Source organism: Halichoerus grypus, chromosome 7 (assembly GCF_964656455.1).
Source record: "Halichoerus grypus chromosome 7, mHalGry1.hap1.1, whole genome shotgun sequence".
In the NCBI taxonomy this organism is placed as follows: Eukaryota; Metazoa; Chordata; class Mammalia; order Carnivora; family Phocidae; genus Halichoerus; species Halichoerus grypus.
Window position 1 is genome coordinate 49,056,151 of NC_135718.1, and position 12,866 is coordinate 49,069,016.

The 12,866-nt window shown below is 44.0% G+C and overlaps 1 protein-coding gene across 21 annotated transcripts in view; it reads left to right on the top strand.

Annotated features, from left to right (window-relative positions):
• KCNMA1 (potassium calcium-activated channel subfamily M alpha 1) overlaps positions 1-12,866 on the top strand; it is a 721,733-nt gene that overhangs the window by 417,560 nt on the left and 291,307 nt on the right. For all 21 annotated transcript variants that reach the window (XR_013449725.1, XM_078077542.1, XM_078077543.1 and 18 more), the window contains exons 4-5: positions 4,760-4,853; positions 5,676-5,787. Coding sequence is in view for 20 of the 21 variants with exons in the window: in XM_078077542.1 (XP_077933668.1) it covers positions 4,760-4,853; positions 5,676-5,787 (206 nt within the window). In the remaining variant the exon portion in view is untranslated. The remainder of the gene's footprint in view (positions 1-4,759; positions 4,854-5,675; positions 5,788-12,866) is intronic.

Consider the following 12,866-nt stretch of genomic DNA (forward strand, 5'->3'; position numbering starts at 1 on the left):
AGAGCGAGGAGAATTCAGATGTTAGAAATTATTTCACAAAGTGCTATTTTGTTCCTCAGTTAGTCCCTTCCCTCTCATGTGGTTATTTATTAAATCATCTCAGATATTTGCTGCTGCTGTTGATGTCCCTAAACTGCTTAACATTTTGTTGTCTCATAAATGATGGTCTCCGTAACCTCTCCCCATCTATACTTCATTTTTCCTTTTAATCTTAAACTAAAGATGTGCTCCTCAGGCACTCTGTTAATTAGAATCTCGGTGGCGAAGCTCACATAGTGGTGTTGTAATTACTTCTCTGTATCGTCTTAATTTTTTTCCCCCTTGTTCCCACCTGGAAGTGAAAATATCTGTTCAACCTCTTGATCTCAGCAATTAGTTAAGTGGTATGCAGCTGGTTATCTGGGGGTGGGCTCAAACGTTTAATCATCTCTGCTCAGGTCTGAATGGGAATCTTCTTGAGAAGCAACACCTGTAATTAGTGTGTAGTTGCAAGAAAGTGCTTCTGGAACAGTGGTTCTCAAAGTTTGGTCCCCAGACAAGCAGCAGTATCTGGGAAGCTGTTAGAAATGTAAATTCCCAGGGCCCCACCCCAGCCCTACTAAATCAGAAACTCTGGAAGCGACCTGTCAATGTTTTAATAAGCCTTCCAGGTACATGCTAAAGTTTGAGAACCACTGTCCTGGAGAAATATCTCCACTGGGTTGAGCAGCCAGACTCAGGGAGTTAGGAAAACAGACTTCAGAAAACACCAGAGTTCAGAGGCTGAGAAGAGAGGGCAATTACTACCCTCTTGGTGATGATGCAGATATCCAGAGGAACACCTGCTGGAAGTGAGTTTTTTTTGTCCTTAGTCCCTGCCCCTTGAAAGAAAACCTGGCTAGCCATTGTTTGCCCTGTGCTTTGGAAAGACAAGGTCTTAAGTCAGTTTCAGGAAGGACTATTGGATCTTCCCGCTCAGGGGTCTTCATTGGATATTATGTTGTTAAATAGATGGAGAAAGAGATATATTTGCCATTCTGAGTGAGTCTCCTTTTCCTCTATAGATGTCTAAATACTAAAGATGTGCTTATTGGATGGTCAAGAGGAAATAAGACGACTCTCCTACACTGAATATTTAAACCACAAGCAGCTCTTTATTGAGGTTCTTTTGAAGGTGTCCCAATCATAGAGTCCTGGTGAAAACACAAAACTTGCCTAAGGTTTTAGTATCACATTTGACCCATGGACAGTGGGAGTCTAAGAATGAGGAGTCCATCAGCTTACCAATTATCTTGTGTCCTCTAATTGGTAAATCATTAGTTTAACCAGGAACAATTTAGGGAAAGTCCATTTACTACTGGCAGGATCAGAACCAGTATCCCTATTTCAGTTCTTAAAACTCCACTTTTTTTTTTTTTTTCTATTGGCAACATATATCCACATACAGCCTATTCGGACGTGAACATGCCTCGTAAGAACGGCAATCCAAATTTAAATGTGTACTTCGGAGTCACTTTCTTTTGTGTTAAAAAAAAGTGATTTCTTTTCTAGCTCTTGAAACTTCTGTGTATCTAGACAGGGAACTCTCTTATTGTACATGAGAAGGAGAAGCAGTTTGTATTTCATTTTCTACCCTACAATGAGCATTAATCCTTAAGATAACAATCTCTTTGGGAGGAAAATAAATCCTGGCTGATATGGCCAGCCCTTTTATTGTTGAATTATATATTTTCTTTTTATAAGATCAGTGAACTTCTCTGTGGGTTGTTTCCATTTAGGGAATGAAATGATGGGGCTTTAGAATCTCCACTCTGTGGTCTCTGATTGTGTGAGTTTGTAGACTGCAGGCACTCAGAAGATTTATCTCAGAGGGGATCCTGATAAACAGTTCTATTGCCACTTGAGAAAACTAGGCAGGACATTTCTCCTTGGACTCTTGTGGCAAGCAGGAAAGAGCTAAAAGGGATAGAAAACAGATTTCCCCATCACTCTGGTCCTACCTGGGTCACAGAGGCTGGGCCTCTTTTATCCCAGAGTTTTCTGCTTCTCTTCGTCTCTTATATCTTAACAGAGCGTACCCATATCATTGGCAAGCTTCAGCCGGAGGACAATCTGCTAGCACAAGCAGCATAGTGTACTCCTTTTCTTTTTTCAGCCTAAAGTCTAGGACTCAAGGAATACTATGAAACAGTGGTTAAATCAGTTCAAAATTTTTGAAAGAGTATTAAGGAAAAGGTTTGATATGGTTTCAGCTCTGTTCTCTGTAAATCAGGGATGCTGTTGAGGTATATTTTTCAACACAGTGTCCTTTAGCAGAAAGCCCTCTCACTGCTGCCTTTGCATATGGGCAATAGAGGAGGGAACAGCAGGAATTACAAGGAAGGAAAGGATCAATGGGAAGAAGTTGCTACAGTCCGATTCCTTACGTTCTTTTGAACATATGGAGGAAAAGGCCATTTATGCTCAACCAAAATATCCTCAATGGCATTGAGCTAACATCTTTTCCCCCACTATCCCATTCCCTTCCACAGCCTAGCAAATGTTTTACCTATTAGATACATTTTAAGTTTACTACAAAATTTACCACAAAGGCCATGGAATTAATGGGAGCTAGGAAATTCACAGGACATCCAAATATATTGTGTGGGCAATAGTAAGGTTATTGTTTGACCTTGGTGAAGTGATAGTGGGTTTTCCATAGTAGACTTGGGAACCAAGACTTTCTCTCTGTCCCTTTGACTATGACTCTCAATCTTGATGAATATGAATTTAAATGCACAGTTAAGTCACTACTGGTACAAGTAAAAACATGAGTGCAGCATTTACCAACAGAGCTTCCCACCCTCACTCTTGATCACTCTCTTACACACACACACACACACACACACACACCATTCATTTATCAGTAGCACATCACACCAGTGGCTTATGTAGCACAGAGATGCATTGTCTCTTCCCTTGGAATCTATAGTGGATTTCTGGTCAACCTAGTTCATGTACTTCTTTTCACTGTGACTAGAGAAGCTAAGAACTCTGACACCTGTGGACCTTGTGGGTCTTGTTTTTGACATGAAACAAAACACCATCCTGGCTTGGGGATTGCAGAAGTGTCTCTTATTAACTCTAGGTCTGGATTTTCCTTTTTTCATTTAAATTAATACCCAAGTAGGGGAGGAGGTAAAGAGCAGTAGTTTAGCTTTTGTGCTCCTCACTCCTTCCAGCATTGGACTAAGCAAATTACATGCTGTCTTCCCTCCCACTTCCCCACCTTAGCAAAAACCTAGGAGTTGTCATTTCCTTTATAAAAGAAATGTTTTTCAGCGTTTGCTTTTCCTTTAGTCTGCTTAGTTGGTAAATGCAAATGTAGGTAACCTGCCCCCCCCCCCCCCCAATGCTTGTCTGGAGGTTTTCCCACCTATTTGTGATTTAGGAGATGACAAAGGGCATGTTTGACTTGTAATAGAGATGAAGAATGGATAAATTCGGTGCATGTAATATGATTGGAGAGTCACATAGACCGACCCACCATGCCTCTATGTGGGCCCTGCATTCCCATACTGCACAGATTCCTGCCTGTTGAACAACCAAGCATTGTCCTTGCAGAAGTACAACTATACTAACTGGTATTGCGTATAGCAATTTCTAAAGTGGTGGTACTCGGAAATCCTCCATCCTGCACTTCTCAAGCTGGCCCTCTCCTGGCCCAAAGGTCCACGTTGCTTTCCATCCAGGGAAAGTATTTTGCTTCTCCCCATACTCCCTCCCCTTTCCCCACCTCATCCTCTTTATGTTTCTGGCCTGAGTGTTACCATTTGCTTACTGATAACAGTCTACTATGAATTTTCATTCACAGCTTTGAGATGCTTATGAGGCTTTCCTGCTTCCCACCCAGCCCCAAACTTGGGACTTTTCACACACTGATCCTCTGATCAGTTTGACATGGGAAAGCCCATGGAAGCCATGTACCAGTTTGTATAGCAGTACCCTTTTAAAAAACTGTCTACTCTTGAACAAAGTAGAGTGTGCTGGGGGTTCGCATTGGCTGCTTGACACACACAAAGCCAATTAACTTGCATGCCAAAAAAAAAAAAAAAAAAATTAACCCTTAGAGTACTGCTTCAACATTTTGGTTTAATGGTCTTGAACTTTACCAGTTGAGCAATGCTTCTTTCTCCAGATCAGAGTGCTATACATCAAGTCCGTACTTAGTCTAGCCAGAACATCAACCAGGATCCTCTCCTCCACAGCTTTCCTGAAATGCTCCTGGGTCCTTTATTATTCATCAACCGATGGCTTTCAAGAGGTCTCAAACACAGCCACTGAGTTTAACTGAAAATGGGCTCTACTTCTAATGTGCTAGAGGGTGTGAGGGACTATTTTGAGCTTTGGTATCTGTCCTCTAAAAGAAAGAAGTCAGTTCTTTAAGGGTTAATGTGAAATTAAGGAATTTGATGGTCTCTCCTGCTTGTCCTTCCTCCAAGGTATCTGCATGATCCTTTTTAGATTCTTAGCTCAACTGTTGAATGATGATAAAAATAATATATATATATATAAATATATAATTACAAAAACAAATAAAAGAACAAAAGACTGAATGGTTGAATGGAAAGACCCCTTGGCCATGCTTGCTTGATCATCACAGAGGGTAGAAAGACCAAATGTTTTAGTCAATGAAGATTCATTTTGTCCTCTACCCCAAGCACCACTACCACACAGTATGTGTAAGACGTGATGACGCTTTTCATTTACCTCTTGCTTTTTTCTTCTTCCTGTCTAATAGCCCAATAGAATCCTGCCAGAATTTCTACAAAGATTTCACATTACAGATCGACATGGCTTTCAACGTGTTCTTCCTTCTCTACTTTGGCCTGCGGGTAAGTCTGATCCCCACAACTCAGTATCATCATGGGGCCGCTTGTACCCAGGGGCCATGCCCCATGAGCATCTGCTCTTGCAGAGATGAAGCCCAGTGTTTCCAGGGGGGACAACAGACCCACATTCTGATTTTCAGTCTGTGAGAGAGTCCTTTCCTTAACTTCGCATTTTCAGAAGTGCATGTTAAAATCTTGTTCCAAGGAGGCGACCAGGGATTGAAGTAACTATTATACTCCTACTGGCCGACTGTTTCTCATCTCTCTAAATGCAAATGCATTGTTGTCTTAAATGGAGAAAAAAAAAACTCGTAAAATTATGTTTATCGGGGCTCACTTAGTTGAATCCTGAGAGAACAGTTGTGAGGCTTGAATCGAGGCGGTAGGTTGGTAGAATCTGGGGGCTTGGAGGATTTGTAGTCGAGCGTGTCTATGAGGGGAGCCGTACGGAACGTGTATTACGGAGATTGTGTGTCCGTGTGTGTGAGTGGATGCGTACATCTATGCTTTACTTAAGTCATATTTCCGTTAGAGTCTAATGGAAGTGAGACCACTCAAACTTTCCTATGATGCTATTGAAAACCACAGGAAAAGAGATCGCCTGATATTTCTCCAAGGTTAACATAGTCTACGGTCATTCTCTACAAGAGACTGTGTAACCGAATTCTGAGACAGAAATAGCCTGTGATTGGTATAGATATGAGAAGGACATAACATCTCCCTCCAGGCCCCTGTGAAAAACCAAAACATAGCCTTTGGCAAAAGCATATACTTCGAATGCCAGCATCGTGCCTCTCATGTTTTTCTCCTTTCCTCTCTCCCCAGTTTATTGCAGCCAACGATAAGCTGTGGTTCTGGCTGGAAGTGAACTCTGTGGTAGATTTCTTCACGGTCCCCCCAGTGTTTGTGTCTGTGTACTTAAACAGAAGTTGGCTTGGTAAGTCGACCTCTCTTCCTTTCTTCCCACTGGTTCCCAAGCTGTGGTGGATCAGAGGCCGGCACTGTCCCCACAGAGGGAAAGTTTTATGTATTCGTGTGCACAACTCTTGGAGTTTTGGGAGTTGGTGGTGACAGTTCTCTTTGGAGCACTCAGCCAGGAGGATGTGCTGCCCAGTTAGGGCTTCAGGGAAGGCAGTTTTATCATAATTGAAACCTAGCAGTCACACTGTCCTAGTCAGGACCTCTGCCTCCATGGTTCGGTCATTTTCATTCAACCTGCAGTTAGGACTGGACAGAGAAGCCCGTGGGAACGAGGCCAGATTTCCAAGTAGCTGCTTCAAGTGCCCTAGAAGGCCTGCCTGCCAGACTTACTTCTGTCTGCTTCTTAGTTTTAAGCACAGTGGGTCCTGCCTGGTTTATTTATGGTTGTGAGTTCCTCTGTGGGGCAGGGGAGCATCAAGCATCGTGAGCCACCTTCTCCTTGAAGGAGATGGGGCCCCCTTCCTGTGTTAAAGGATGAGCTTTTGCTGGTGCTGTGTTCACATCTCACCAGCTGTATCTGCTCAGCAGGTCACTTCTTGCCTCGGGACCAGGACACTTTGTTGGGAGAAATAACTAGCTCAGACGATGGTCATGGGAGCCAGGGCCAGAAAGAGGCAGCTTCGAGCTTCTCTTGGTTGCACTGAATAATTCTCTCAGAATGTTCCTGCTACTGCAGGTATACAGGGGAAAAGGAAGGCTGAAACGGGACCCAGAGGACTATTTCTGGGTTCCTTGCAATCATGCCTTCTCCCTGGGATGCTCAGTGTTAACAGACTTCCATCTTTCCTTCATGTCCCTTTGCCCCAAACGTGGATGCACATAGACATGATGGAGCGGTGGTGGTCTTTGTAAAAATAAGTGTGTCCATCACATTGCACTGCAGTTTGATTTTCTTACTAACAAATGATGGGTGTCCCTTCAGCTCTATAATAATTCATTTTATTAGAGTTACACAAAATTCTACAAATTATTATATCATGGTTCCTCTGGCCATAACCCTAAGGATGGACCACCTGATTGTTTCCTTTTTGCGCTGTAAACGATGGTTTAGTAAACACCCTCATCCACATATCTGTACAGTTCTGTTTCTCTAGATGGTTCCAGGTTCCTGGAAGAGGAATCACTGGATCAAAGAATGCGTATATTTTAGTTCATACAGATATTGATGGCTCATTTTTCAAAAATGTTGTGCCAAGATATGCTTCCCCTAGCAATATGTTTTTGATGTCCTTGCTAGCTCTGTGAATTTATTATATGCCTAGTATCAAGTATTTAAAAAAAGAAGCACCCTTTCTATATGATGTATGCAGTAATCATGTATGCACATATCAGTGTGTATCTGTGTGTGTGTATCCCATAAAGATTCTATTTTTGACGAGTTTTCTCATTAGAATTCTATTCACTCGCTCAGTGGAAAAGTTTTCATCCTTGATTTGAGACATGCTTGCTTAGATTGGGTTTTCCAGCCAGCATGATGGGACTGTCAGAGCCACCCACAAATCTTGAGAAGTGTTCTGAGTGTGACCTGAATGTGCCCTGGTGCTGAGGGTCCCAGCTACCTCAGCTGGGTTGTTAACTGGCTTTGTGACCTGGGGAGCTCACTTTCCTTCATTCAGCCTGTTGTTTTTCATCTGTAAAATAAAGGTTAGGTTAGATGATTTGATTTTTCCAGTACTTTCAGCTCAGGATGCCTCTAAGACTCTTGCATTGTTCATGGGAAGTTTGGGATCTAGGTTGTGGGGAAGGACTGGGAAGTTAGTGAAATCAAATCATCAACATTTCTGAGGCAAAATTACACATAGGCTGCTAACCAGGGCTCGTCCTAGACCATCCTGTTGTGAAGAGTATACACACACATGCACACACACCCATGTGCATGCACATACCCTGAAAAACTCCGGACAGACAAGGAAAAAAGAAAGGGGAAGAGGGAAGAAGAGAGCAAGAGAGAGGGAGGGAGGAAGGAAAGGAAGAAGGAAGGTAGGAAAGGAATCTGCCTTTTCTTCCCGCCTGTGTTCTAATTACTCTGTGCACTACAACAACCATTTTGCTTTTCTGGACCCTCAGTTTTTCCTTCTGAAAAATGGGAGGTTTGGACTTAAAATACCTTCTAGTCTTCACATTTCAGGAATCGGAATTTTATGTCAGGGTCCATTCTCTCTTGGTCCCTCGTGGTCCTAGATGATTGAGGAGCCCCTTCAGGACTGTGGTGGGGACACCCCTCCTGCGCAGCGAGCAGGTCTCACCCCAGCTAAGGGTGTGGAGCTGAGTCTCCTTGTGAGACTGAAAGCGTCTTTGTGTCAGGAGAACTTGGTTGTTAAAAATTCATGTCTTTTTGTGAATGATTTAATCCTGATTTTTGGAGTTGTGTTCTTGTCTAGTGAAAATCCACTAGAGTGAATAGGAAAAGAAGAAAAAGGAAAAGGAGGAAAAATGAGATACACTCTTACATCAATTGTGGTTGCTCTTCAAAAAATATGCTCTAAAACGTGCTTCAATTTGTTGATTAATTGAACAATATTTATTAAACACCTACTATGTGCCAGACAATTTTTCAGATGATTAAGAAACAACAGTGAATAATGGGGTGCTGGGTGGCTCAGTCGGTTGAGCATCCAACTCTTGATTTTGGCTTAGGTCATGATCTCAGGATCTTAGGATCAAGCCCTGCTTTGGGCTCCACATTGGGCATGGAGCCTGCTTAAGATTCTCTCTCCCCCTGCCCCTCCCCCCACTAAAAAAAAAAGAAACAACAGTGAATACAATAGGCAGCGTCCTACCCTGTGACATTGCAGTGGGGGAAGAACAGGAAAAAAACGAACCTAATAAATAAGCAAATATGTAGTACATTAGGAAGCGCAAGTGTGTTGAAACTGAAAACAGACCAACAAACTTTTGGACTATGAAATAATAAAAATAACAACAGGAAATAACCTTTCTCCTCTTATAGGAGAAGGCACCTTCAATGAAATACTTTTGGTTCTTTAGTAACTAAGCCCCTTGGGTGAGATCCACCCCTGGGCTGCCTGTTACGGAAGAGAATTCAGTATAATAATATTTCAAGGAGGCTCCCGTGTCTGATTTAATACACGGGTTATTACATCATGAAACAATTATTGTGCCGATGAGCTGCCAGAGATAAAATGAACATTCCCACGAGGTATGGCTTACAAAGTAGGAGGAATAATCCCATTAAGTGGGGGCATTTCAGGAAGTGCTGCCCTCCTCCTGGAAAACGAAAAGGTGCTACCTTTACTGGCAGAGATTTGGTATAAGATGAGGAAGCTGCAGTCTGTTCTCTTCTCTCGCACACACCTGCTGAGCCCTGCGTAGCTGAAACCATGCGGGTACAAAACAGAATGAGTGCCGTCACCCCCACCCTTACCTTCTCTGGAGCATAACACCCACCACACTTGATTTCTTATCATCATATATAGTTGCATATTATATAGCATAGTATTCATGTACTTTATTGTATATATTCTCTTAGTGCATCTGACGGCATATTACTAATAACAGCTAATTCCAGTTCTACTATGTGCTGGGCGCTCTGATAAGCCCCTTATACACATGAACTCACTTAATTCTCAGAGCAAACCTGTGAGCTGGGAATTATTTTCCCCCATTTTGAAGATAAGGAAACAGGCTCAGAGATGTTCATTCCTGTCCAAGGTCGCATAGCCTGGGAGTGGCGGAAGGGATGATTTGCCTCCAATTTGGTCTGACTTTATGTCCATATTCATGCTGCTCTTCTGCCTCTGTCCTTACCCTTAAAAGATTGGGGGGTTTGAGGACTGGGTTGGGGTGACTGAGCTGGTTTTGCTCATTTCTGTTGGCACCCCTCCATCTCTCCTTACTCAGAGAGCTTCACTTCAGGCAGGCAGGGAGGGGAAGAGATCTTATTTAAGAACACACATCCTCATGCCTCCTCCTCTCCTTCCCACTCCTCCTTGTCCACCTCCAGTTTCTAGAGTTGCCACTAGGACCCAGGAAACACAGAGAGCTTGTGCGGTGTCTCCTGATTCCCAAGGTACCTTAGCACCTTGGCGATCAGATCTGCTGCACCTGAGAGAGGGAGAGACTAGGGGCTTCCACACATGCGGTCAATAGAGCGGAGTGGGTCAAGCCAAGCGCTGGGTTACAACCTCAATTCACAGCTTGGCTTGGCCAATGGGTCACTTTGAGCAAGGTCATTTTACCTGTCTTAAACTCAGTTTTCCACCTGTCCTATGAATGGGGGTAATCGTAGTACTCACCTGATAGGGTTGTTGAGGGGATTCAGTGAGGCAGAGTCAGTAAAGTACCACGTACATAGGACGAGCTTCATGATTATCCCTGGCTTGTCTTTCTAACCTACCTATCATATTTTAAAGTACTGAGGAAGAAAACAAACCAGAACAGAACCAAAAATAAGGCAGTGGGATGTGAGGACATCCACGTCGGCAGGCGGCAAGTCGCTGCTAATTTTAATTCCTGTTCCCACACACCAGCTTATTCATTTTTGTTTCTCTCACAAAATCCTTATCCTACCTAACTAAAATAAATGTACCTTGAAATGAGAGATGTATTTTATTTTGAGACTAGAATAACATGCTCTGGGGAGAACTCTTCTGTCTGTCTCCTTTGGGGAACTGTATCCCCAAGGTAGGTCAACAGGCTGTCCTCCTTTGTGTCTTGATTTATGTGGTTTTGTTGAGGGTCATTTTGTGTGGTTAAGAGAAGAGAGTAGAGAAAAAAATAATGACGCGCTTACTGGCCACTCATCTCACTAGCTTTTATTGAGCGCTTACTGTGTGCTCAGCACTAAGATGAGGGGAGCATGTCTGGCCACCCTCTTTCCTAGTCTTGCTATGATTTCCAGCATTGTCCCTCTTCTCTGGCTAATGAAGTCAGGGGACGGTAAGGAGCCCCAGACCTTGAACCCAGGGTGGAAAAACTGTAAACAGTAAACCTACCTGCTCTTGTAACCCATGTTAGACTTTAGTGCCTTTGGCAAGCAGTACTACAAAATAGAAAACGCTCCTAAAAAATAGAAAAATGAGTAGTGCCCAGCCACAGGGCAATTAAAATAATTGAGGATATCTGCTTATAAACATATGCCGGGCAGTTCCTTTTTGTGTCAAAAGGTGATAAAAACAGGACTGTAAAAAAAAAAAAAAAAAGTAGAGGTCCTTAAAAACAACAACAATAACAACACCAAAAGGACAAACGTAGTTCCTGTTTGAGACTGAGGTTTGAATCTAGATTTGGAACCAAAATAAACACACATGCAGCAGCAGCAGGTAACACTGCCCGCTGTATAATTAAGTCCCAAATTGCCAGGTACAGGCTGTCAGGGCCTTGGGAGTTCACAGGAGAAAGAGCTCATGTGGGTGGAAGAACGTAAGGAGGCTTCTGCCAGATGCCAGCCCAGCCGAGGGTGGGTGCAACGGACGGAGCCGGGAGCCGTGCGCACTTCTCGGGGGAGAGGAGCCCAGCCTACCCTGTGTGGAGGATGGCAGGTGCCCACCAATGATCATGCCGTCCTAGATCAGAAAGCGCCCTTCCCCGTGCCGGGCATCAGCCCCCCAACCGTGCAAGACGGATGTATTCATTTCCTCTTGTTGCAGTAACAAATGAGTGCCTTAACACATGTTTATTTCTTAGGCTTGTGTAGGTTAGAAATCGACATAGGTATCTCTGGGCCAAGGTGCAAGTGTGTTCAGGGCTGTGCTCCTTTCTGGAAGCTCGGAGGAAGGGTCCATTTCCTTGCCTTTCTCAGCTTCCGAGGCCACCCACATTCCTTGGCTCCCGGCCCCTGCTTCCAGCCTCGGGGTGGGTCCTCGTATTGTTTCTCCCTGATCTTGCTGTCTGTCATTACCTTTCTCGGACTTTCCCTCCTGTCTCCCTCTTCTACTTCTAAGGACCCTTGTGATTACATTGGGGTGCCACCTGGATAATCCAAGCTAATCTCCCCATATTAAGGTCAGCAGATGAGCAACCTTAATTTGTCTGCTACTTTAATTGCCTTTTGCTATGTAAATTACCAGAGTCCCAGGTTCTGAGGATTACCATGAATGTTTCCGGGGGCCATTTTTCTGCCACAGGGGAATTATTATTAATATTCTCATTTCGCCAGAAAAGAAACTGAGGCCCAGAGGAGTTAAATAACTTGCCCCAAATCATAGAGCCAGTGGCTCTGCTCAGTCTTCTGAGTCCAAAAGTTCTGGCAGGCATTCTGAGCCCTCCGTGCCTTTGCCTTGTACTTTTCCAGCGTGTTTTGAAAGGAGACGCTTAGGGAAATCTCATTAGAGCCTGAGACCTTCCCCCTCTCCTCAGTTCCATGTAATGGTTTTGTTTTCCTTCTTTTCCTGGGACCAGGAGAACTACTAGGCAGATGTGCCTGCTCTTCACTCTTCACCCATTTGTTCTGGACGCCCCTTCCTACGTGGCTGCAGCAACTGAGGGGAACATGTTAGGTCTGCAACGTCCCCTGCTTAAAAGCTTCCTTTCCTTTGAATTCATGCTTTCTTGCTTTTTTTTTTTTTTTTTTTTTACTTTAAAGAGTGGAGAGAAACCGGAATTTTAGAATGCCACCTGAGGTGACGAGTTGTGACGTATGTCACCATTTTCTCAGGGCAGGCAGCGTGTGGGGTCACAACAAGGCTTTTCCTCTGCAAGTACTTGGTGGTTCTCTCAGGGCTCAGCTGCAATCTCAGGAGGCCTTCTGTTGCCCTCTACATTGCACAGTGTCTGGCCCCAGGGCCACTCCCTCGCTTGAAGAAACCCACAGCAGCTGAGGTGAGGTGAATAGCCAGCCTTCTGTTGACTAGCCTCTGCATTTGATAAGAATACTCAATGGTGGGGCGCCTGGGTGGCTCAGTCGTTAAGCGTCTGCCTTCGGCTCGGGTCATGATCCCAGGGTCCTGGGATCGAGCTCCACGTCGGGCTCCCTGCTCGGCGGGAGGCCTGCTTCTCCCTCTCCCACTCCCCCTGCTTGTGTCCCCTCTCTCGCTGTTTCTCTCTCTCTGTCAAATAAATAAATAAAATCTTTAA